This window comes from Protopterus annectens, chromosome 16.part0 (assembly GCF_019279795.1).
Source record: "Protopterus annectens isolate FY-2018-M chromosome 16.part0, PAN1.0, whole genome shotgun sequence".
Lineage (NCBI taxonomy): Eukaryota > Metazoa > Chordata > Ceratodontiformes > Protopteridae > Protopterus > Protopterus annectens.
This window is the reverse complement of record NC_056750.1, coordinates 673886745-673913173: the sequence shown is the minus strand read 5'-3', so window position 1 is coordinate 673913173 and position 26429 is coordinate 673886745. Positions and strand designations below refer to the sequence as shown.

Here is a 26429-nt window from a genome sequence, read left to right as displayed (position 1 = left end):
CGATGCAGGACCCAAGACTTTGGAATTCAGGCCGACTGAGGGCATCCTGCCAGCAGATTACCCAAACGTAATGACAGCAACAGTGAAACACGAAGAACATCTTGTTCTCATGCCACACAGCCAGGCCAGTGAGGCAGACATCTTGCACCAAGCCCACAGGCTGCCCCCACTGCGTTGCATCAAATATTATCCAGCCATAAAAGTTAATTAAATCTTGTACTCATTCAAAAGTTATGAAAAATCCAATTTTCAGTTGCATCAAATAAAACTATAAAAATCAGTCCTCAACATACTGCTATTACTCTCAACTGGCTTTAAACTAGGGATAAAAGCTCAGTGTGGTAGCCTGTGCTTAGATAAGTCTTCAACCACTCAGTCTTTAAGGCTATAACCTCATTTAATGCTTGAAGAATACTCACAAAATAATGTGCATGACCCACCAAAACTGCAAAATCAGAGGCAATGAATCTAATCAAAAATCTTCATACAGCACATCTTAAATTCAATAAGGGACTACTTAACTGTGGGCGCCAGAGATTATGGAAAAAACTGGACTTCACTTAGAGGGTCCAGAAGAGCAAGTACAGTGCTAACTACAAGCATATGGATTTATCTGTTGCTGTATCATTCTTCCCCACCTATACAGCATAGCATTATTTTACAGGCAGGTTGATTAAATCAGCACACAGACAGCTTAACAGGTATTAGACAGAGAAAAGCAAGGAAAGGAAAGAGTATACAGACCGATGATTAAGTGAGCTGTTCTCAACCTCCTGCACCCATTTTTTTTTTTTTTTTTTTTTTAAATATTAAGAGTGGCAGTTTAAGGGGGGAGCCAGTCCCTTTACAAAAAAACAAGAGGTTGACAAGTGCTATGATTCCGGACAAATCCAATGAATACTAAATGCTGTCAGGCAATCACCCCGGTTCCCTATTACATGTTCAAAGACACAAATATTCGAATGCGTCTTTCCCAAACTTACAAAAACGAAAATTTAAAATGGTGAAGGGGCCATATAAGCAATTTCTTTGCCTGGGATCGAAATCGTTCGGCCGCCTCCGTTACTTTGCTGTTTTCCCCACTGTAGTGCAATCTCGGAGTTGGATATATTTAGTTAGGGGTGAAGCCCCCCACTTTGTTTAGTTTGGAGTGATGTGCTTTTGTTATTGGGATAAGCGATTTCTTTCCCAGGGAAAGAACTCGCTTATATACCCCTTCGTTGTTTTGCATTTGCGCTTGTCAGCTCAGTAAAGACGCATTCAAAATTTTGCATCTTCGACGATGTAATAGGGACCCATCACCACCTTACAAATTCCCTGAGACAGTTAAAATCAAGCAGCTGTGTCAAATTATTTTGTTGGTGTAACATTTTCACATACATGGAGATACACTATTAGGGTATAGCGTTTCCATTACTACTCTATCACCTTTAAGTACACACACATGCCCTGCCTCTCCAACACACACACATGAGCGTACACAGAGTTCACCTTCATTCCACATAATGAACTGATACAATGACAAAATATTGCTGGGTCACACAATGATTAATTATCCACTTAAAGCCATTTTTCTGCAAGTAGGTATTTTTTTTTCACATTACGAAAACAGAATGAAGATGCCTAAACTATTCTGCACCATGCCAAAAATGAGATGATAAAAGCAAACTACCACTATGTGTGTATAGCAGATTTATATTGCTTCAAGTTTTTGGAAACTCGAAACTGACATGGTCGAGACCATATGATAGATTTGTGGTTTTGAGTTTTAGGAAAAACTGTTTTTGCAGGGGGGGGGGGGCAAGCCCCCCTGCGCCCCACACCCCCTGCAAATTATATACACCAACTCAGAGATCACACTACACTGGCAGAAAAGGGTAAATTCTCCTTTGAAGTAGTTCTATGTATACTGCTGTATAGTGGGGATTGTGGAATTTACCCTTTTCCCCACTCTAGTACAATCTCAGAGCTGGCACATATAATTTGCAGGGGGTGTAGGGGTATGAGGGGTGCAGAGGGGCTTGCCCCCCTGCAAAAAAATTTTTTTTTTTAAATTCGAGTTTTCAGAAATTCTATCATGTGGTTTCAACTATATGAATTTTGAGTTTCCAAAAACTCAAACATAAACCTATGTATAGCCATTACTTCACAAAAGCCACATCTCCACTTACCTTCTTAGACTTGTCTGAATCTAGTTCATTCTCTTTGGAAATATGTTCATTTAATACTGATGAAATATTTGATGACTCCATCTCCCGAAGTTCAGCAGTGCGGTCGTCCTCCTCTTCCTCTTCCTGATCCATTTCATCAGTCTCATCATCTTCCGACTCCATTTCAACAGTCTCGCCATTGATGTGAGCATGGGTTTCAGTATGGGGAATCTCATCCTAAAAGAGATGGAGAAAAAGCCATATTCTAACAGTCAACACAAAAACTGAAGTTACTAGGATGATAGTTAGTGAGGAAAAAGAATGCAAGCAGAAAACTGCTGAATACAATTATCAAAAGCAAGAGACAGTTGCCAACAGATTTTTTTCTAAGACTATCTCTAAGGAAGCCCTGTTCAAAGGTTTTTAAACCCATGTGTGTGTGTGTGTGTGTGTGTGGGGGGGGGGGGGGGGGGGTTGGCCTGGAACTATTAATAAAATAGAACTACAGTTTTTGAAAACTGAAAAAGTACAGTTTTGTACCTACCATAAATGTATGTCCGATAGATATGCAACTGCAGTCATAACATATGGGTTGTCCTGCCTCAGGCAGCCCTTGGTCGGCCGGATTCCAAAGTCTGGGTCCGACGTCGGCTGATGTCGCATTTCTCTCCGACGTCAGAGCGGCTGGAGTATATAAGCATCAGCCGACGCCATCTTCTTCAATGTTTCTTGCCCCAGATGCCAGGTGCCCTCCAATGAAGGCTGTAATCAAATTGGAAGACAAAAAATAGGTTTCCAGACAATAAATAAGCAATAAACAGATACACCATAACAGATATCCCCAGCTAAGGATAATAGGGATAGGAGTGGACCCAAGGCATAGAGGGGAAGGAGGGAGGGAAAATCCGACTGCAGTTGCATATCTATCGGACATCTACATTTATGGTAGGTACAAAACTGTACTATGTCCCTTCAAGAATACAACTGCAGTCATAACATATGGGTTGAATACCATAGCTTAGCTGGGGGAGGTGGAATGCTCTAAGAAAAGGATGGTGTAGCTATCAATCCCTGCAGGACTGCCGAAGCAAAGCCTGCTCTGGATCTGGAATATAAAGGGAGGCTGTAGTGTTTGGAGAATGTATGCATGGAGCTCCATGTAGCAGCTTCTAGAATGTCTTTTGTAGGCACCCCTCTTAAGAATGCTGTAGAGGTGGCTGTAGCTCTGGTAGAGTGTGGTCTGACATTGGCTGGTACACTCTTTCCATGGAAGGAATAACATAATCTGATGCAATGTCCAATCCATTTTGAAATAGTCTGTTTGGAAATTGCTTTTCCTTGTACTCCAGGGGCGTGGCTACAAAAGCTGATCAGACGTCCTATTGGCCTTGGCTCTGTCCAGGTAGTAGCGAAGTTGTGTGTGAATGTCCAAGGTATGCAACAGTCTTTCCCCTTTGTTCTCAGGATTGGGAAAGTAGGCAGGTGAATTGCTTGATTTAAAGAAACCCTAGATACCACTTTTGGCAGAAAGCTAGGGTTGGTTAAATGAGACCCTGTCTCTATGAAAGGTTATGAATGGTGGTATTGCCATTAGGGCCTGTAATTCTGAAACCCTTCTTGCTGAGGTAATTGCCAACAGGAAAGCTGTCTTCCATGAGAGAAATTGTAAGTCCACAGAAGCTGCTGGCTCAAAGGGGGGTAGAGTCAGTTTTTCTAGGACATAGTTGAGGTCCCAAGCTGGTACTGGGGCCTTTCTTGGTGGCTTTATATTCTTGATTCCCCTAAGGAATTGCCTTAACAAAGGATGTGAAAACACAGGTGGATCAGTGTTGTATCTAGCTGAAATAGCTGAAGCATGTAATTTTATGGAAGAATATGAGAGTCCATTCTGTAGCATATCTGCCAAATATTCCAGGATGAGTGGGATGTTCAATAATGATGCATCATGACCCTTGCTGGTATTCCAAATGCTGAATCTCTTCCATTTTGCTGAATAAACCTTTCTGGTGGATGGTCTTCGGGCTTCTGTTAGTATTCGCTGAACTTCCTTGGAGAGAGATAGATTGAGGTTGTTCATGGGATCTCCCAAGCTGTTAGCTGCAGCGTCTGAATGTTGGGATGTACTGTCTTGAAGTTGTTTTGAGTCAAAAGATGGAGCCATTGGGGAAGGGCCCACTTTGTGTTGTGACATATGCTCCGTAGTAGTGGGTACCAGTGTTGTCTTGGCCAGTCTGGAGCTATTAGGATCCCCTTGGGCTTCTCTGCTTTGATCTTTAGTAGTGCTGTGGTCATCAGTGGCAGAGGTGGAAATGCATAGATTTTTAGGAAGTTCCAGTTGAATGCTAGAGCATCTATTTTCCATGCTTGTGGATGATATGTCCTTGAACAGAACTTTTGTAGATGATGATTGAGGTGGGAGGCAAATAGGTCTACTTCTGGCCTGCCCCATGTCGAGGTGAGTAGTATGAAGATTTCTGGATGTAACCTCCACTCGTAGGGGTCTAGGAAATTACTGCTTAGGCTGTCTGCCAGCACATTGTCTTTGCCTGGAACAAACTGGGATTGCAACTGTATGTTTAAGCTCAGTGATTTTTTCCCAAAGAATCATTGTCAGTCTGCAAAGGGGGTAAGAATGGGTGCCCCCCTGCTTGTTTATGTACCACATCACAGTGGCGTTGTCTGTCCGTATTAGCAGGTGGCCTTGCTGAAGTTGTCAAAAGGCCTCGATGGCATGCATTACTGCCAGCATTTCTTTTTGGTTGATATGCAGATGTGTTTCCTTTGGAGACCATTGTCCTTGAATACATCTGCCCTCCATGTGCACCCCCCATCCAAGGTCTGAGGCATCTGTGGTCATTGTCTGTGTTATTTGAGTTTTTTTGAATGACATACCCGAGTTTGCCTGGCTTACCGAGGCCCACCATAGAAATTCCTTTTGTAGGCATGGAATGAGCGGTATGGTTGTCTCTAGGTTGTTGCTGTGTTGAGACCATAAACTTTTTAGGTACCATTGAAGTTTTCTCATGTGTAGTCTTGCTAATGGAACCAGGAGAATGCAGGATGCCATGTAACCCAGGGCCTGTAGGAATCTCCTTGCAGTCATCTGGGTGAGCTTTGCCAAACCTTTGAAATAATGAGTTAACTTCTTTTGCTTGTCTTCTGTCAGGTGTTTATTTGAGAGGCTGTGTCTAGTTTGGCTGCTAAGAAGGTTATTTGCTGGGATGGCTGAAGTCTTGACTTTTGGAAGTTGACTGTGTATCCCAGAGCTTGTAGCAATTGTATGACATAATTCAAGTTTTTTGTCAAAATCAGTTTGTCGTCCGCTTGTATGAGGCAGTCGTCCAGAGTGCACGGTAAATTTGGATCCCCTGGAGCCTGCAATGAGCAATTACTGAAGCCAGGCATTTTGTGAATACTCTGGGTGCAGTAGATAAGCCAAATGGCAATGCTGAGAATTGATAATGCTCTGGCCCTGCAAGAAATCTGAGGTATCTTCTGCAGCTGTGTCTGATAGGGACATGCAGGTATGCCCGAGGAAATAATCCCAAGCCCCGCCAGGCCAGTGAGGCAGACATCTTGCACCAAGCCCACAGGCTGCCCCCCACTGCGTTGCATCAAGTATTATCCAGCCATAAAAGTTAATTAAATCTTGTACTCATTCAAAAGTTATGAAAAATCCAATTTTCAGTTGCATCAAATAAAACTATAAAAATCAGTCCTCAACATACTGCTATTACTCTCAACTGGCTTTAAACTAGGGATAAAAGCTCAGTGTGGTAGCCTGTGCTTAGGTAAGTCTTCAACCACTCAGTCTTTAAGGCTATAACCTCATTTAATGCTTGAAGAATACTCACAAAATAATGTGCATGACCCACCAAAACTGCAAAATCAGAGGCAATTAAGCTAATCAAAAATCTTCATACAGCACATCTGAAATTCAATAAGGGACTACTTAACTGTGGGCACCAGAGATTATGGAGAAAACTGGACTTCACTTAGAGGGTCCAGAAGAGCAAGTACAGTGCTAACTACAAGCATATGGATTTATCTGCTGCCGTATCATTCTTCCCCACCTATACAGCATAGCATTATTTTACAGGCAGGTTGATTAAATCAACACACAGACAGCTTAACAGGTATTAGACAGAGAAAAGCAAGGAAAGGAAAGAGTACACAGACTGATGATTAAGTGAGCTGTTCTCAACCTCCTGCACCCATTTTCTTTTTTAAATATTAAGAGTGGCAGTTTAAGGGGGGGAGCCAGTCCCTTTACAAAAAAACAAGAGGTTGACAAGTGCTATGATTCTGGACAAATCCAATGAATACTAAATGCTGTCAGGCAATCACCCTGGTTCCCTATTACGTGTTCAAAGACACAAATGTTCGAATGCGTCTTTCCCAAACTTACAAAAATGAAAATTTAAAACGGTGAAGGGGCCATATAAGCAATTTCTTTGCCTGGGATCGAAATCGTTCGGCCGCCTCCGTTACTTTGCTGTTTTCCCCACTGTAGTGCAATCTCGGAGTTGGATATATTTAGTTAGGGGGTGAAGCCCCCCACTTTGTTTAGTTTGGAGTGATGTGTTTTTGTTATTGGGATAAGCGATTTCTTTCCCAGGGAAAGAACCTTTATATACTCGTTGTTTTGCATTTGCGCTTGTCAGCTCAGTAAAGACGCATTCAAAATTTTGCATCTTCGACGATGTAATAGGGACCCATCACCACCTTACAAATACCCTGAGACAGTTAAAATCAAGCAGCTGTGTCAAATTATTTTGTTGGTGTAACATTTTCACATACATGGAGATGCACTATTAGGGCATAGCGTTTCCATTACTGCTCTATCACCTTTAAATACACACACATGCCCTGCCTCTCCAACACACACACATGAGCGTACACACAGAGTTCACCTTCATTCCACATAATGAACTGATACAATGACAAAATATTGCTGGGTCACACAATGATTAATTATCCACTTAAAGCCATTTTTCTGCAAGTAGGTATTTTTTTTTTCACATTACGAAAACAGAATGAAGGTGTCTAAACTATTCTGCACCATGCCAAAAATGAGAAGATAAAAGCAAACTACCACTATGTGTGTATAGCAGATTTATATTGCTTCAAGTTTTTGGAAACTCAAAATTGACATGTTCAAGACCATATGATAGATTTGTGGTTTTGAGTTTTAGGAAAAACTGTTTTTGCAGGGGGCAAGCCCTCAGCTACCTACAAATTATATACACCAACTCAGAGATCACACTACACTGGCAGAAAAGGGTAAATTTTCCTTTGAAGTAGTTCTACATAGACTGCTGTATAGTGGGGATTGTGGAATTTATCCTTTTCCCCACTGTAGTACAATCTCAGAGCTGGCACATATAATTTGCAGGGGGTGTAGGGGTATGAGGGGTGCAGAGGGACTTGCCCCCCTGCAAAAAAAATTTTTTCTTTTAAATTCGAGTTTTCAGAAATTCTATCATGTGGTTTCAACTATATGAATTCTGAGTTACCAAAAACTCAAACATAAACCTGTGTATAGCCATTACTTCACAAAAGCCACATCTCCACTTACCTTCTTAGACTTGTCTGAATCTAGTTCATTCTCTTTGGAAATATGTTCATTTAATACTGATGAAATATTTGATGACTCCATCTCCCGAAGTTCAGCAGTGCGGTCGTCCTCCTCTTCCTCTTCCTGATCCATTTCATCAGTCTCATCATCTTCCGACTCCATTTCAACAGTCTCGCCATTGATGTGAGCATGGGTTTCAGTATGGGGAATCTCATCCTAAAAGAGATGGAGAAAAAGCCATATTCTAACAATCAACACAAAAACTGAAGTTACTAGGATGATAGTAGTGAGGAAAAAAAATGCAAGCAGAAAACTGCTGAATACAATTATCAAAAGCAAGAGACAGTTGCCAACAGATTTTTTTTCTAAGACTATCTCTAAGGAAGTCCTGTTCAAAGGTTTTTAAACCCGTGTGTGTGTGGGGGGGGGGGGGTGTTTGGCCTGGAACTATTATGAAAATAGAACTACAGTTTTTGAAAACTACAGGTAAAGTACTTGCCATGTGACAAGCTCATCCAACAGTGTAAAAAAAGGTACACCAATGTGAGCTCCAGAAAGTACAGTGTAAGGGCAATTACCACAGAAGTACATGTTTGAATATTAACATTATTGCTACAGTGCATTCATAAAGATATTACACATAGCTTGATATCAGTCTTCTGGACAAATTAACAGTAGCTTAACAGTGTTCCCATATGCTCATTAAGGGTTCCTGTCATTACTAAGCCCCTACCCTGAGCAGGTAGGAAGGACAGTCCTAGAAGCTATCCAAAGATGATACTATAGCAATACTCCTATATTAGTAACTCAAAACAACAATAAACATCAGCAAAACAACTGACCTACAATACAACACCCCAAAAGTGAAAGCGCAGAGCAATTACCCATGAAGCAACCTCCAGTGCCTGGAAATAATAGCTCAATTCCAAGGCAAGAAAGAGGGAAGCTCCTAATGTAGCACTTATCACTTCATTTGAACATTTACAGTTAGAGAAAGAACCTTTATGCAACTGTACTACTGTCATCCGAAGTATCACTGATGCAGCACACTAAAAACATGGAGAGTTATAGTAGTACTGTAGGTTCCTCATTCTTGGTCCAGAGTGGTGGATACAGCATGCCTTAGTATAGAGTGGAGAAAGCCAGCCTTACTTCTGAAAAGGACAATACAATACTTGGGGGAAGCAGGCTCACAAATGCTTAAGACAAATGCACTCCTGCAGGCAGCCACAGTGCTGACAGCTGCTGTTGTGGAGCATGACATATCCCACCCAGGAAGTTCCATCATTTTTATTATTATAACAGAAAGTCAACCACTTCAAAGGAGTCTGTCAAACTGCACTGCTTTCCTGGTATGAAGAATATGAAAAAGTACTCTAGCTGAAGTCTTCAGTCAGATTAAAAAAGTTGGCTACACAAACTGACAGCATGCACAACCCTCATCTCTTTATACTCAAAATTAGGGAAATAACAATGAATAAAAAAGATTTGAGAGAAATAAGACAGCCGCGGTGGTGCAGCATTGGCACTGCCTCAGCAGGAGGTTCTCCCATTAGATTCCCAGCTGGAGTGCGGGGAGTGCCTTCTGTGTGGAGTCTGCATGTCCTCCCCGCGGTTGGGTGGGCGTTCAAAAAACATGCGTAAATGGGCGTGCCTTCGTTGAAGGTTGAACGTCGAGCTGGCACCTCAGCGTTCGTGAAAATCTACTGTCAATCATTAGCAGACCGGAGATCCGCTGTGGCGACCCCTAACTGGGAAAAGCCGAAAGGCAACAACAGGAAGGCCCAATTCCATGCAGGCTGAGAAGACTGACAAGATGGACTTTGTAGTACATGCCAATGATTATATAATTCAAAGTACTATAGTATAGGACACTAAAACAGCTCAATTAATCCCTCCTCTCTAGGCAGTCAGAAAACAGATTTCACTTGAAAAGTAGGACTTTCTGGTGCTTGGTCTTATGGACTCATGATGCTAACTGACTTGTACTCAAATGGATAATGCTGTTTATAACAGCTGCTCAAGTATAAAAGCTTAAAATGGCAGCTGTTCAAGTGTTGCTGCTTGCTGTATATGCGAATGCTTTCTTTCTCCTCAAAGTTTGCTTTTCCAGTCTCTGAGTCTCACAAAAATCAAAGAATGGTTGTGTAAAATCTTACCATAACCATAGATGTCCTTCTCTTCCATACTGCAGTATTCTAGTTGTGGGATTTCCTGCCCTCAGGCGACTCGTACGTTGACTCCTATACAAAAGCTTCAGCTTGGCTGTTGCAGTGTGCGTTGGACATCACACGGAAGGGCATAAACCAGGGGCCTTAAATGTGACGTCTGCAAACACATTCCTCAGAACTTGAAGGCCAGAAGGCAGAGAACAAGGCCAAAGCAAGGGGAATGCCAGTGGTTTTCAGGTATGTGACCTGGTGTCCTACTGTAGTATGTGTAAGGCCAGGTAAAGGAAAATGACTTGGGGGAACTGGTGGGTGGGACGGAATACTGCAACATGGAGGAGGACATCTATGGTTATTGTACAATTTTACTCAACTATTCTATGCCCTTCTATTCCTATGTTGCAGTATTTTCTTTGTGGGGGCATACCACAGCTTATGCGGATGAAAGGGTGGTGGTAGTTGAAGAGGATTCTACAAATCCCTGCAGGATTCCCCTGGTGAATCCTGTCCAAGCTCTGGAAACTTGGTCAAGTTTCTAATGTTTGGTGAAAGTGTGGACAGTAGCCCATGTGGCTGCTTCCATAATGGATGCCATGTCTAGACCTTTCATGAAGGCTCTGGAGGCAGCCACAGCTCTAGTGGAATGAACCTTTACTCCCACTGGAGGTTCCTTTCCATGGTGGGAGTAACAGAGGCAAATAGCTTTCCTGATCCAGCATGCAATGGTTTGCTTGGAGATTGCCTTGCCCAGGGCTCTGGGGTGAAAGGAGACAAAGAGGTGGTTAGTTTTCCTAATGAGTTTGGTTTTGTCCAGGTGGAACCTTAGTTGCCTGTGCACGTCCAAGGAGTGCAGAATCCACTCCCCTTCATTAGTGGGGGAGGGAAAGAAAGTGGGTAGATGGATAGACTGATTTAGAGACAAGTCATTGACCACCTTGGGCATAAAGGAGGGATTAGTTCGCAGGTTACTCTGTCTTTGTGGAAGATGGTGTAGGGGGGACAGGCCATTAAGGCCTGCAACTCTGACACCCTTCTGGCTGAAGTGATAGTCATCAGAAGGACAGTCTTCCATGTACACATCTGTAGGGAAGATGAACCAGACGGGTCAAAAGGATGCTAGGTTAGTTTCTCTAAGATGTAGTTAAGTCCCAGGACAAAGGGCTAGGTTTCTTTGGAGGTCTCATGTGTAGGACCCCCTTTAAGCTTTTGTATAGCCTGGCTAGCAAGGGGGGGGTCAAGGGGCAGGCTGATATAACAGAAAGGTGTACTTTTACAGAAGAAGAGTCCACTTTTAATCAACTGACACACAAGACAGAACCAGGGGGACCTCAACAGAGCAAGAGTCCCTTACCTTGTGCAGACACCATTTTGTAAATCTTTCCCATTTAGCCAGGTAAGATTTTCTGGGGGTAGGTTTCCTAGCCTCCCTTAGGACAGAAAGCACGTCCCTCTTAGTGGTGGTGTCTGAAGGGGATCAAACGTCCATCACCCACAGAGTCAGGGAGAACATCTGTAAGTGTGGGTGTAGGAGAGTTCCTTTGTCTTGTGTTAGTAGGTCCACCTTGTAGGCTAACTTGAAGTGATTGCCCTTGGCTAGCTTGTGAAGTAGTGGGAACCAGTGCTGCCTTGGCCATTAGGGAGTAACTAACAAGATTTTTGGTTTGTCGCCCTGGATTTTCAAGAGGACTTTCTGAATCAGTGGGAATGGGGGGAAGACAAAGGAATTTCCCTCCCAAGAGATGCTGAAAGCGTCCACTCTCCATGCTAGAGGGGAGTAGGTTTTTGAGCAGAAGGTCTGCAAGTTGCCTGTTCTGGGGAGGCATACAGGTGTATTTGTGGAGCACCCCACCTGTGGACTATGTCTAGGAAAACCTCCCTGTTCAGTATCCATTCGTGCTGAGGTGAGGAAGTCCTGCTCAAGAGATCTGCTTGGTGATTGTCCTGTGAGTGGATGCAGGCTACCTGCAGGACTAGATTGTGGCAAGAGGCTAGGTCCCATATCAGCAGAGTTGGTCTGTATAGCTGATAGGCCTTTGCTCCTCCCTGTTTGTTGAGGTACCACATGACCGTGGTGTTGTCAGTCACTATCAAGAGTACACCTGGAACTAGAAAGGTAATAACGGTTTTTAGAGCGAAGACTGCTGTCATTTCCCCGATACTGATGTGCTTGGCCTGTAGAGAGGGATGCCACTTTTCTTGAAACCTGTAGGAAGCCAGAGTTGCTCCCCAACTTGAAACCGGCATCTGTATGCATTGTTTGGGTCAGGGTGGGTGGTTGTAGTGGGAGCCCCAGGTTTAGTTGGACTTGCTGGATCCACCAGTTGATTTCTGTCTTTAGACAGGGAAGGAGGGGAATGACTTGCTCTAAGTGATGTAGGTGTTGGGACCAGATGCTTTTGAGGTACCACTGTAGCTTGTACATGTGCATTCTTGCCACTGGTAGCATGGGGATGGTAGCTGCCATTAAACCTAGGAGACTGAGAAATTGCCTTGCTGTCACCTTCTGGGAAAGTAGGGTTTCCTAGAAGTGGCAAGTCAGGGAAAGAACACTGCCCTGTGGGAGAAAGGCAGTTATTTTGTCTGTTCTGATTCTGCAGCGTAGGAAAATCTTGTCCTGGCCTGGGATGAGGGAGGATTTGGGAAGGTTGATGGTGAACCCTAGATTCTACAAAAGGGACATGGTGAAGTGTAGAGGTGCCTTGAGAGAGTATTTCTGGACTCTGCCAGTATCAGGATGTCGTCAAGATATGGGTAAATATGAATTCCCTGAGTTGTGCAGAAGGCAATTGCTGGGACTAGGCACTTTCTAAAGACTCGGGGGGGGGGGGGGGGTTGGGGGGTGTGGATAAACCAAAGAGCAAGGCAGTAAACTGGAAATGAGAGGAAGGTCTATAGAAATGCAGGAATTGTCTGTGGGATATCCTGATGGGTATGTGTAGGTAGGTAGGACTCTCTAGGTCCAGGTGGTCATGAAAGCTTTGCTGGAATTAGAAGCAGAAGGGTGGGGAGAGAAAGCATTTTGAAGGAGGGTATCTGAAGGTGAAGATTTAGGTAGGACAGGTCCAAGATGAGTCTCCAGGGCCCATCTTTTTTGGGGACCAGGAAGAGACAGGAGTAGAAACCCTTTCCTTTTTGTCCTGAGAGGACAGGTTCTATGGAGCCTAGAAGGTCTGCCAGAACTTGCGGCATGAGATGGGCCTGGTTTTTGGGGGGAATAGAATGCCTTTCCTGGGTGGTTTTTCTTTCCAGGATAGGAAGTACCCTTTTTGGATAATGGTTAAGACTCATTGGTCTGTGGTTATGGACTGCCAAAAGGGTAAGGCGTGCAGAGAGGGGTAGGTAGGCAAGGTAGTCACGCATTACTGGGGCTTCCTCTGTCCTGAAAGGATCGTCTGGATTGATGAGGTGGAGCAGAAGGTCTGGACATGGTGGGTCTTCTAGCCCCTCTTCTAGGATCTGAAAGAGGAGCCAGAAGTCTGAGGATTGCACCTCACAAAAGTGGCTTTAGCAGGGTAGTTCTTATACTTGGGAATGAGGGATACCAGAAGATGCGTAGTGTCCTGTAATTCTTTACTTATTTCCTGCAGATTCTTAAAGAGGTCTGCAGATTGTTTACCAAAAGGACATTGTGGTCCAGTGGGGTGTCCACGATCTTGGACTTGAAATCCTATGATAGGTTCTGAAATCTTAGCCATGAATACCTCCTGAGGACAGAAGCAGATGCTGCAGATCTAGCAGAAGCTTTTGCACCGTCGTAGCTGCTTCTGATGAAGTGCCTGGCTACCTGTTGGAGGTAATGTCAATCTTAATGGGACTGTCCGGCAAAGATGCCAGCATGGAGGAGGCTTGAGAAATTAAGTCTAGAGTGTACTTACATCACGTGGGTCTGATAATTTATGGCTCTGAAAGTCAAAGTGGAAGATGTGTATATCTTCTTTCTCATCCTATCCATATACTTGCTACCTTTATCAGTGGGTAGGAGGGAGGCAGAAGGCAGCAGTCTAGATTGCTTATCTGCAGTAGTGGCAATCACAGCCAGGTCCGCCAAGGGTGGTTTAAACAGAAATTTCTGGTCCCCTGGTACTTTATAGAAGAGGTAAGGGCGCTTAAAGGCCTGAGGATAGGAGTCTGGAGCCTTAGAAGCGGAGTTGAAGGCATCCAAGTAAGCAGGTAGAACCAGGGGAACAACCGAAGGGGAGGGTGATACTACCTGCAGAAGCTCAAAGTATCTTTTTTTGAGCTTGTCATTTAGGACACATCCCATTTAAAGTAATACATCTTGGTGATGGTCTTACCAAGCATAATATCCTCAGGAGGAGAATCCCCTTCCACAGACTCCTCATCAGGAAAGCGATATTCCTGGGGGGAATCAATCTGGGATGCATATGAAATGGAATCCTCCGAGGAAGAGAAGGAAGAATCATGCTCTTCCTCCCTGACTTGAGAGGTCATGGGTGGGAGGGAAGAGGCAGATGCAGGCCTACGGCTCAAAAGAAGAAGAGTGGAGGGGGCAGAGGCTGAAGGCCTGAGGGCCATAAAGGCCTGCATGAGAGAGGAGGTGAAAGCCTGTCAGTCTGGTATGGCTTCTGTAGAGGAGGAAGTATGCTTAGTTTTCTGCTTCTTTTTGGCCGGAGTGGAAGTGGGGAGAAGCCTGGCGTCAGGTTTGGAGATTAATACATCCAAAGTCTGGATCCCGGTTGGAGGTACCACCGAAACTGGTTCCCCCTTGACATTGATGGTAGTCGTTGTCTGGTCAAGCTCAGAGGAAGTGCCGGTCGTCGGCTGTGCGACAGCTTCCTCAAGGGACATCATTACAGTCGACAGATCCACCGAGCGTGCATCAACCCCTAGATCGGCACTTGGCGGTGCGTCAGGAAGCGGAGCAGCAGGCGAGGAAGGCCTAGGAATCTTGGGCTTCTTGCGCAGAGGTGCGGGTGCAGCCTCCAATGCAGGATCCACTCTAAGGGCTAACCGTGTAAGGCGCTTGTTTTCAAGGTAGAGTTTTAAAAATGGCCAGGTGTCTGTGAAGGGTCTTCAGTACAAAAGATTGACAAATTCTGCAGGAGGAGTGACTGCACTCCCGGCCTAAGCAAAAAAACACACGCATCATGGGGGTCCTTATGGGGTATCTGGCACCCACATTGGCACTTTCCTTTTTCACCTAAAATCAGCTAAAGGCTAAGCAATAATAATCGGCAAAATAAGAAAAATAGAAACCTAATGGGTTACTTATCTTTAAGATGCGACGTCTGTGAAGAAGCAATCGTACGATGCGAAGGTAGCCTGCAGCTGAAAGGTTCTGAGGATTGTGCGTGCAGATGTCACATTTAAGGCCCCTGGTTTATGGCCTTACGTGTGACGCTCAACGCACACCAACAGCAAAGCTGAAGCTTTTGTATAGGAGAAGACATACGAGTCGTCTGAGAGCAGGAAATCTCAACTAGAATATTGCAACATAGGAATAGAAGATTTACTGTTTTCTTTACAGTATTTACTTATTGCTCATTCTCCACAGTCCATCAAAACTTAGCTTGAGACTTGTCTGGGGGACTGTAATCCAGAACAAACCCTTAAACCTTTTCTCATCTAGGTAGATCTTGATGTTTTGGGGCCCTACTAACCAGTCTTCTCTTGCAAAAGGTAATGCACTGCTTTCAAAAGAAAAACTGCAGCTGTACAAGTAAAGGCAACATACAGCACAGTTGTAAAGGTACGTAAACAGCAAAAGTTCTACTAATCACTGTTGCAGTACTCCAAATAGTTGGGTTATCTTGCCAGATAACGTGGACATCCAGCCAAGTTACCAAAGCCAAAACGTTCCACAGAGCTATACGTTCAAACACATGTCCTAAGCATATAGGCACAAGGGTACATAAGCAGGCATATTAGCATAAACTTTCAGACCCTCTTTAAGGCAGTAAGCATGAAGAGGCAAGACAGACAAAATAAACTGGCCAGCTAAGAGGGGGAGAGGAAGATCAGAGAAGGGGGAAGGGAGGAAATACTGCAGTAGTGATCAGGAGGACGTCTATTATGAAAAGTTCTTACACAACTGTACTATGTCCTTCCTTTACCTCTAGTGTGGCCAGAAGCGGAATATCCCTATGTAGGCAGCAAATATGACTGAAATGCGCACTTTAACAGAGTATGCAAGGTCAGACTGCTACAGCTCACACAAATAAGAGGACCTGCCATTAACAAACTATACAACAGAAGGAAGAAACTGTTGCAGAAAAGAGGAAAATCCCAGGATGCAAAAAACTCCCTTACCAGCCTCAGTAAGTAGCTGAGATCCCTCATAAAATCTTCCAAAGCTAGTTATGAAAATAAAATTGCCAAAGATTCCAAAGACAACCACAAGGCATTCTATAGTTATGTTAAGAATCTAAATGGCAATGCTCAGATCTGCTCTGAGCTACAACAGAATGGTATTTAACATACTGACCCCAAGGATATTGCCAATATCCTGGCAGATCGATTTAGTGCCAACTTCACCCCCCTCTCACCCCTAAAAAGACCATCTCAGTACCCAAAGACTGTCAAATTCCGGTAATCACAGCCACACAGGTAGAAACTGCACTCTCCAAAGCTAAGAATACAGCATCCATTGGACCAGATGACATCCCACGCTGTGTACTACATGAACTACATAATGAACTGGTACCTCACCTAAGTGTCATGTGTAATCATAGCCTCACCTCAGGCTTCGTGCCCACTGAGTGGCACACAGCTACACTTATCCCACTCCACAAGTGGGGATCCGCCTTGGATCCCGGGAACTACCATCCCAGTCTGCCGAGCCTGATCTGCAAGGGCATGGAACGCATTATCATGGTACTTAAAACGAAGACATTGGCAACCTTCAAACACTGGACCACACCCAGTTTGGGTTCATGAAAGGCCAATCTGGTCTCCTGAACCTGACTCACTTCTTCGAATCAGTCTCCAGAGCTGTGGACGAGGGTAAGGCGGTCCACACAACCTATCTGAACCTAGCCAAGGCCTTCGACACGATCCTCCAACTCTGGAATCATAGATAAACTTACTAAGCTGGGCATAAATCCCTAAGTCACTTGACGGGTTGCCAACTGGCTTACTGACAGAACCCAGACCATAAAGTAGCAGACTCCAAATCCAGCTCCAAACAAGTGACAAGTGGAGTACCTCAGGGTTCAGTCCTGGGCCCGCTCTTGTTTGGAATCTACTTCTCTGAAGTACAGGCCAACATTAAGGTACTCTGGCTAACGAAGTTAACAGATGACTGCAAACTGGAAGCAATTATTGAATCCCCAAAATGATGTGGATATTCTACAAAACGGCCTTACAGAAACAGATGCTTGATGCCAGAGCCATGGGCTGAAGCTTAATGCCAAGAAATGTACAGTTATCCCCTTTGAGAAAAAACATGTACCCGTGAATTATCACAAAGGTGACAATACACTAAACACCTAAAGTGTGATGACAGACTTAGGGACACAGGTGGACAAGTGGTCTCACCTTCGATAACCACATCGCCACAACAGTCAGGAAATCCTTCTATGTGGCACACCTCATCACCAAGGGCTTTTCATCCAGAAAAAAAGAGGTCATTGTCCCACTGTACTCATCCCTCATTAGACCCATTATCCCACTGTACTCATCCCTCATTAGACCCATTACAGAGTACATCAAGTTTGGTATGTACCTCAAGTCATCTGCAACAGTTGGAAAGGCCGCAGAAATACCTCACTAAAAGAATCACAGGCCTAAAGCAGATGCCCTATGCTGACAGTCTAAAAAAAAAAAACTCCAGCTATACTCGGTGGCATATAGTCTGCTCAGAGGCGATCTCTGCTTAATATACAAGGCCATGTCAAACCCTGAGCTGTTGGACATGCTCCACTTAAAGAAATCCCAATCCCTCAAAGCCACACACTCCAGGGATCTAAACCTTGTCATCACAATGAACAAAACATGCTGGAGGGATAGGTTCCTGACCCAGAGACTCCTCATACTCTGGAATAGACTGTACATACATGTCAAGCAGAGTGCCTCCTTGGCCCTCTTTCTAAAGGAACCTTGACGACTGGATGGGAGATAGGAAATTCACCCTGGGGATCACGTCAGTCGCCCTGCTAGACAGGGGTCCAGGGAAGTAAATATTGTGGGAAGAAATATCCAGGGAATTGTTATGGCTAGGCTTGTATAGACCCTAGGACCGATAGCCTAATACCAACCTATGAACCTACTAGGCTTTAAGTGGGTCTTGACTTTTAGCCTAACACCACATAAATATTTTCCATTTTGTTATGCAAGATTTACTTATAGTAGATTTTCTTGCCTCCTTAAAAACTTTAAGCATTTCCTCAGAAAACTGGTGCCTAAAAGGGATCAGAATCCTATCATCTGAAGTGTCAGGTTGAGGATGGCAGGTTGGGATGGAATGGTGAGTCCTGCTGTGTGAGCAAATCCACTGTGTAGGGAAGCTTCTGATGATGGTCCTTCTTCCTTGAAGAAAACGGGGGACCAGTGCAGCCTTGGCTAATAGGGAGTCCCCAGTAAGATATTTGGGTATTCTCTTTGGATCTTTAATGAGACCTGTAGAAGAGGAAGTGGAGAGGAAGTCATGCAAGAACCTCCCTTTACAAAGAAAGGACATTGCGTCCATTTTCTAAGCTTGAGGACATTAGGTCCATGTAGAAAAGAGCAAAAGTTGTTGATTAAGGCTAAAAATATCTGACACCCCAAATTTGTGGACTCCAGTTCGGTATCTATTCATGGGTATCTTCCATTGACCTGCTTAGAAAATCTGACAGGACATTGCCCTGGGAGTAAATGTAAACTGCTTACAGGGGAGAAGTTTGGTTTTGTGGCCTGTTCTCATGCCAAAAGAGGCAGTATGCCCAGTTGGTAATCTATGTCTAATCCCCCCCCCAACTTACTACATGACTTCTGTGTTGTCTGTGGACACTCTTTTAAGAGACTTTTTTTTTTTTTTTCCAACAAGAATAAGAGAATATCTGCAGGGACTGTATTAGGGCCCTTATCTCCTTCAGACTCTGTATTCTGATCTTAGACTTGTAGTCCATTGTCTATTAACTCTCAGGTTGCCCAGTCATACTCCCATAAGCATCTGATGCAGCTGTGTGCATCTCCTGTTGAGTTGCCTGCAGTTTGATGGGAAGACCTGGGTTGGGCTTTACCTGTGAAAACCCCCACAGTATTTCCTTTTTTAGACAAGGCAGAAAGGAACCCATTTGCCCAGAGGATGAGAATGTTGGGACCCCCACAGTATTTCCTTTTTAGGCAAGGCAGAAAGGAACCTATTTGCCCAGAGGATGAGCATGTTGGGACCAGGTGAATTTCAGCTACCACTAAATCTTCCTTGTGGAGTCTGGCAAAGAAAAAGTACAGTTTTGTACCTACCATAAATGTAGATGTTCGAAGATCCACATTGCTGCAGTCCTTACACTTGGGTAGTCCGCTGTCCTCGGTCGGTCCAATATCAAAAGATAAGGCTGACGCCGGTCAGGCGCATTTGACTGACATCAGGACAGGGTACAAATCGCATGACCGACGCTGCCATATCCTCAGTCTTTTCTTGCCCCAGATGTCAGAAGACCCTAAAAGGAAAGGTCAAAAACCAAAAGACAGCAAACAACCAACCAACCACCCTTGCACCAAAAATATGTACAATATATACAATATACACCATATTGACAACCCAATCCACACAACCGCCTCTAACTACAGAGGGGAAGGAGGGAGGGTAAATTGGACTGCAGCAATGTGGATCTTCGAACATCTACATTTATGGTAGGTACAAAAAGTACAGTTTTGTACCTACCATAAAGATAGCATCTGCAGTCATAACAAGTGGGTTGTCCTGTCGCCAGGCAGCCCTTCAGTCGGCCGGATTCCAAAGTCATCTCTGTTGGTTCGGTATAAAGGCATCAGGCCATTTTCCTCAGTGTTTCTTGCCCCAGATGCCAGTAGCCCTCTTGCAGGCTAAAATTTGGATAGATGCCAATGTTTCCAAATAGATAGAGGTAAACACAACAATAAGCAAGTATGTACATATACACAAACAAATACACCATAAAAGACTCCCCAACAGCTAGCTATTAGAAGGGTAAACAACCTAGGAGTACCACAGAGGGGATGGAGGGTGACTGCAGATGCTATCCAGTTCGACATCTACATTTATGGTAGGTACAAAACTGTACTATGTCCTTCATGGATGCATCTGCAGTCATAACAAGTGGGTAGAATACCATAGCCAACTAGGGAGGAGGATAAAAGTAGGTTTAGGATCCCTTGCAGTACAGCAGTGGCAAACCCTGCTCGGGATCTGGAATATAGAGGCAAATTATAATGCTTGGCAAATGTATGCACGGAGGTCCAAGTAGAATAATGTCTTTGGTTGCTACTCCAAGAAGAAGGCTGTGGTAGTGGCTGTTGCCCTTGTAGAATGAGGTCTTATGTTCTGTGGAATTGGTTTTCCATGGAAGGAGTAACAGAATTTTTTGTTCTGTAGTATTCTCCCTGTTTTGTGGGTTGGGAAAGAAGGTAGGTAGGTGGATTGCCTGGTTTAAAGACTTCTGCTGAAATAGCTGATGCATGTGACACATCTTTTCCTCTTTAACTCTTTGGGAAAGTTCTGGAATAGCTGCTGTTATGTGATCTGAAGTGGTTCTGCTTAATATGTCTGCCTTGCTCTGCTGTTGGCACTCTGATCTATGGTTTGTAAAATCCACTTGTCCTAATTTTGTGGGCAGGCCAGTTCCTGCTAAACCTTGGGGTTGAACCTGCAAGAAATCTTTAACAGTTTGAACTGATTTTGCCTTTTCTTCTTGTCCATAGGAGCATCTATAACATGATCCGCTTTAGCCATGCATGCCTTCTTATCACTGTGCCTGTCATGGCTGATCTAAATGAAAGCCTCCAGTGAATCATACCATTTTTTAAGGTTTGGTTGCTAACCTATTGTATGTTACATACCTGGCATCATACTTACATTCAAAGAGATTCATCAGTGGTTTTTTTTTTTTAATGATCCAGCAAACTCTTGGTATTGTATCATCTGTGAAACTGACAGTTTAAAGCTCTAGCTGAGAGAGTAGCTGAAGTGTAGACCTTTTTACCCCATCTGTCTAATGACCTTCCCTTTCAGAAGGAATAGGATTCTGGGTCTGCAAGTGGAGCCTTGTAAAGTGGTGATGAGTATCTGGGCACCCAAAATCTGTCCGTTTGGTGGGGGGGGCTGGGGTAAGAATCTGGGCCGAGCAAACATCACTGAAAGCATCATCCACCACAGAGAAGAACAGGGGTATAGCTAAGGTCAAGGGCCTGGTGGGAGATGCAAGTCTAAGTCTTTTCTCTTTGAGTCTGAAAATCCTGTTGCAGGTCAAAAGGAGAATTCCTGGTGGGGAAAGCAGCTGGGATGGATTCTTCAGCATCAGAATCTTCTCAGCAGAATCATCAGAGGACACTGGCTTCTGGGGCTGAGAGGCCCTGTCTATTGAGATCCTCTAATTAAAGAAATTAAATCTTCTGGGTGGTTTAACAGGCACTGTTTTAGTAGTCTTGTGTCTGATAAGTCAACCACCGTGTAGGGTAAAATTCTTTGTTCAGTTTTGGTTTGCTTGACCAGGGGTTTCGCCAAAACGCTGGACCGCGAAAGTGTCGGCCTTTATCTTTGGCGCTTTTAGATTGCAAAATCAGAACCGGTTGAAAGAAGCACAGGCCGAACAGGCTGCTACGGCTGGGCCTAAACAAGGCAGACAGTAAGAGTGGAAAATTATGAGGTATTTGTTTCCACAGTTTAAACAATTGTTAACTTTTTCTGACATCGGCTGAGGCAAGAAAGAGAGCTTTAGAAGTCTTGAAGTAATCTGGATCCGACCGACCAAAGACTGAGGAAAATGGCGACCAACAGAGATGACGGGACCCGGACTTTGGAATCCGGCCGACTGCAGGGCTGCCTGACGACAGGACAACCCCACTTGTTATGACTGCAGATGCATCCATGAAGGACATCTGTACTATGTTCTTCATCTCACATTGCTGCAGTCCTTACACTTGGGTAGAATCCCAAAGCAGAGGTAAGGGAGGATGGCAAAACTATGCCCTGCAAAATAGCAGTGGCAAAACCAGCCCTAGATTTAGAATAAAGTGGAAGGTGATAATGCCTAGAGAAAGTATGCACTGAACTCCAAGTAGCTGCCTCCAAAATATCTTTAGTTGCCACCCCCCTTAAAAAAGCTGTCAGTGGCAGTAGCCCGAATGAGGCCTAATCCCAGCTGGAATCTCCTTGCCATGATGGGAATAACAGAAAGCAATGCAAAACCCAATCCACTTAGAAATAGTTTGTTTTGACACAGGCTTGCCCTGAGAACTCAAAGCAAAAGAAACAAATAACTGCTGAGACTGCCTGAACCCCTTAGTTCTGTCCAAATAATATCGAACTGCCTGTGTACATCTAAAGTGTGCAAAATCTTTTCCCCTTTATTTTGGGGTTTGCATAAAAGTAGGCAAATGAATAGTTTGGTTTAAAGCCACACTAGAAACCACTTTAGGCATAAAGGAAGGATTAGTAAGATACCCTATCCTTATGGAAAATTAAGAAAGGCTCAACACGCCCATAAGGGCCTGCAACTCAGAAACCCTTCTTGCAGAGGTAATGGCCAACAAAAAGCAGTCTTCCATGATAAATATTTCAACTCGGTAGTAGCTGCAGGCTCAAAGGTTGTAGAGTAAGTTTCTCCAACACAAAATTGAGATCCCAAGCAGGAGTAGGAGCTATATTCTTTGCCCTCTAAGAAATTAACAAAGGATGAGAAAACAATGGTGGGTCACAATCATAGTGAGCAAATTGCTGCAGCATGAACCTTAATAGAAGAGAAGGACAAACCTTTGTCCAGTAACTCAGTAAGATATTTCTCAGAAACATCAAAATCCTTTGCTGCACTCCAAAATAAAAATCTCTTCCATTTATCTACACTTTCCTTGTACTAGGCCTTCTAGCTTCCAAAATAACATTCAAAACTCGCTGTGTTGAGACCCACTATGGTTCAAAACAGAATATGCCAGGCTGTTAGGTGAAGAGAGTGAAGCTTGACATTGAGCAAATGACTGTCCTCCTGAGACAACAGGTGTGGAATCAAGGCAAAGGCCATGGAGGCTCCGTACCAGGCTTCTCAGTACTGGGTACCAATGCTGTCGAGGCCAATCTGGAGCTATCAAAATCATCCTTGGCTTGTCCTGTCTGGCCTTTAGTAGTACCTTTGGGAGGAGAGGCAGAGGTGGAAAGGCATACATGAAGATTGCTCCAATTGAAAGAAAGAGCATCCACTTTCCAAGCTGTGGGATGAAACCTTTTGCAAAACTTTGGCAGCTGGTGGTTTAGCCCATGACACTGTCAATTTCTGAAATACATGAGGATCCAATTTCCACTGTGGGGATCCATAATTGCCTGCTCAACACATCTGCTAAGGAGTTCTGTGCTCCCGGCAGAAACCTTGCCTGAAGATTTAGCTGTAAACTGAGAGCAGTCTCCCACAAAATCATTGCTTGCCTGCATAGAGGATAAGAATGTGTTCCCCCTGCTTGTTGATGTACCACATGACAGTTGTGTTGTCTGTTAGAATCAACACCTGCTTGAAAGCTATGAATGCAAACTGGACTGCTAACATCTCCTTCAGGTTGATATGTAGATGTTGTAGTCTGGCAGGCCAAGCATCTACCTTAGACTTCAATTGTGAAAGGAGATAGTTCTGGTATTTCAACATGTGAAACTGGCAATTCAAAGCCCTCATAGCTAGGGTGGAAGAAGTATAAACTTTCTTTCCCATCTATCCAAAGCCCTGGCCTCTTTATCTGGAGGAACAGTTTTTAACAACAGAAGCCTTAACACCTTTAGGCCCCTGACTAACAGTTTCTGGGTCTGCCCTAGGACTCTTATAAAGTGTAATACCTGTCCGGTTTAACAGGAGCAGGAGGCAAAGAATCAGGATTAAGAGAAGCCTCTGCAAAAACATCTTCCACCACATCCAGAACAGGAGGTATAGCCAAAGGCCTATGCTGGGGTAAAAACAAAAATTCCCTAAGCCTTTTCCTGGAATCAGAAAAGTCCTGCCTTCCCACTTAAAATGCTCCCTCATGGAATGAAGAGTCTCTGAAAAGGAAAAATCCTCAGGAGGAGAAGCAGGAGGAGTAGAATCATCCACATCAGAATCAGAATAAGGAGAATACTCCTGCAAGTCTTCAGCCGAAGACTCTGAAAAACATCAAGCCTGCTCAAAACTCCTAGCTCAGGTTCCACCCTAGGTCTCTTATCAGGAGGGGGCAAAGAACCTCTAATCAAAGTAATCAAATCTTCTGCCATTTTAAGCATATGCTTCTTGGGCACAGTTCCTGAAGAACTATAACTGAAGCTAAACCTGGCCTGCCTCTGGGGAAGCAGGGCCCAACCACCCTAGGAAGGGAGGGAGTACAGTAACCTGAGAAGCCCCTTCAGCCTGACCTGCCTCCTGAGAGGCCACATCCTGCAATAACAAAGTCTCTCCCTGGGACTCCAAAGAAACCCTCATCAACCACGGCTCTGACCCACCTCCTAAAGAACCGCGAACCGCGCCCCCGCGTTTCTCTTCTAACCCCTACTTCCAACTGCGCGCTTCTTCGCGCTTCTTCTAAGAAGCGGGCGCCAGAGCATCCGACGCATTTTATAATTGCACCGCTTCGAAGACTAACCTGGCACAATCTAACCTTCTTTTATAGCGCGCTTTATTGAATCTAGCACAAGAGCGACACCCAACAACGCCGTGCTCAGGCCCTAAACAAGGAATACACAAAGTATGATAATCTCTATGTATCTGTTTCCCAAGAAATACAGTTATTCACTTTTTCTGACATCCGGTAAAACCACTGAGGCAAGAAAAACCAAAATATTCCCAACGGGTACTTAGCCAACTTTGACCCCCGTCTGAAAAACAATCGATTCAAAAATTTCAGGAATCGGCACCTGCACTTGCCGCTGTGTCGCTGCATCCCATGCAAAAGACTGGAGGATATGACGCGTCGCATGCGTACCTGTGGCCTTGATGTCCAGTCAAATGCGCTTTGACCGACGCCAGCCTTTTATAATTTTGACCGACCGAGGACAGCGGACTACCCAAGTGTAAGGACTGCAGCAATGTGAGATGAAGAACATCCAGGGGGATAGCTGATGCCTAAATCCCAGTTTTCTGAGAATCTCCCTTGCAGTATACAACTGAAGAGCAAGAGGAGAAAGGAAGTAACTGGTTAGGCTTTGTATTTTGTCCAAAGGAAAGCAGGCCTACATGAGTTTGATGTCTAATTTCCACCCACAGATGACATCCTAGGTTGCATTCATTGCATACTTTTTTAGGTTGATTGTGAAATGCAGGACCTGAAGTAGAGCCAGGGTGAAGATGAGATGTGTCAAGACAATTTGCTGAGAAGATACCTGTATTAGCAGGTCATCCAAATACAGGGAGGTTGTACCAAGAGTCATGCAGTAAGCTATGACTGGGGTAAGACACTTTGTGAAGACTGAGAGCTGTAGGGAGTTGGAAAGGCAAAGTAGAGAAGTGAAAGCATAATGAACCAGAAGAAAACCTCCAAATTTTGATATACGCAGGGTGAACAGGAATGTAGAGAGAGGTATCCTTAACACTGAGGCACACCAAGAAGGCTTAAAGAATGAATAGAAGAACAGTTTGCAGGGAAGACATCTAGAAAGATTGGACAAAAAGAAAGGTGTTGAGGGGGTGGAGATCCAGAATCAGGTCTCCAATTTCAACTTCTTTGAACGAGGAATAGTCTGGAATAAAACCCTTTTCTCACACACTATGGGGGGACCTGTTCTACTGTGCCTTGCTCGAAGGTCTGAATGATAGGACAGAGCAACTACATCTAATTTCGCGGCAGAGGGATGCCCGTGAATAAAGGCACTTCTTTCCATATCATCCTGTACACATTTTTAATAACTGAAATAACCCATCTGTCTGAAGTGACAACCAGTTTTTTAGGGATGAGGTGAGCCTTTTGGCTAGTGGGGAGGGATGGACCTAAAGGTGGGGAAGGGGACACAGTAGTCAGGCAGACTTGTCTAGTAACAGGGTCTCCCAAATCTACAGTCCCTGTCTGGTTTGTCCTGGAATCTTCCTAGCATTTTCTTAGCCTTATGAAAATGCCTGGGATCCCTGCGAGCAAAGAAAGTGGGTTTTGCATGGTAATTATTTTGGTATCTTGGCACAAAATTAGTAAAGCTCTGTCTATGGCCCTTTACACTTTTACCTTGTTCCTCCACTTTTTTTGAGAAGACAGGCAGCCCCCTGACCAAACACAAAGTGCTTACAGCGAAGTGCTCCTACAGGCGTTTCTGCAATTACCTCCTACTGTGCCTCTAGGCATCAAATATTGCTGGTTAATATTTGCATTCATATTTCAAAAACCATGTTACATACAAGGTATCAGAATATTTAATCATGAAGCACACATGATGGCAAACAATTATATTGATATTTGACC

General features: G+C 44.2%; 1 protein-coding gene across 1 annotated transcript in view; it reads right to left on the bottom strand.

Annotated features, from left to right (window-relative positions):
- EHMT1 (euchromatic histone lysine methyltransferase 1) overlaps window positions 1-26429 on the bottom strand; it is a 1716251-nt gene that overhangs the window by 1392030 nt on the left and 297792 nt on the right. Inside the window, exons 5-6 of the mRNA XM_044058169.1 lie at window positions 7708-7944; window positions 2172-2387 (exon numbers count right to left, since the gene is read on the bottom strand). Coding sequence (XP_043914104.1) covers window positions 2172-2387; window positions 7708-7944 — 453 coding nt within the window. The remainder of the gene's footprint in view (window positions 1-2171; window positions 2388-7707; window positions 7945-26429) is intronic.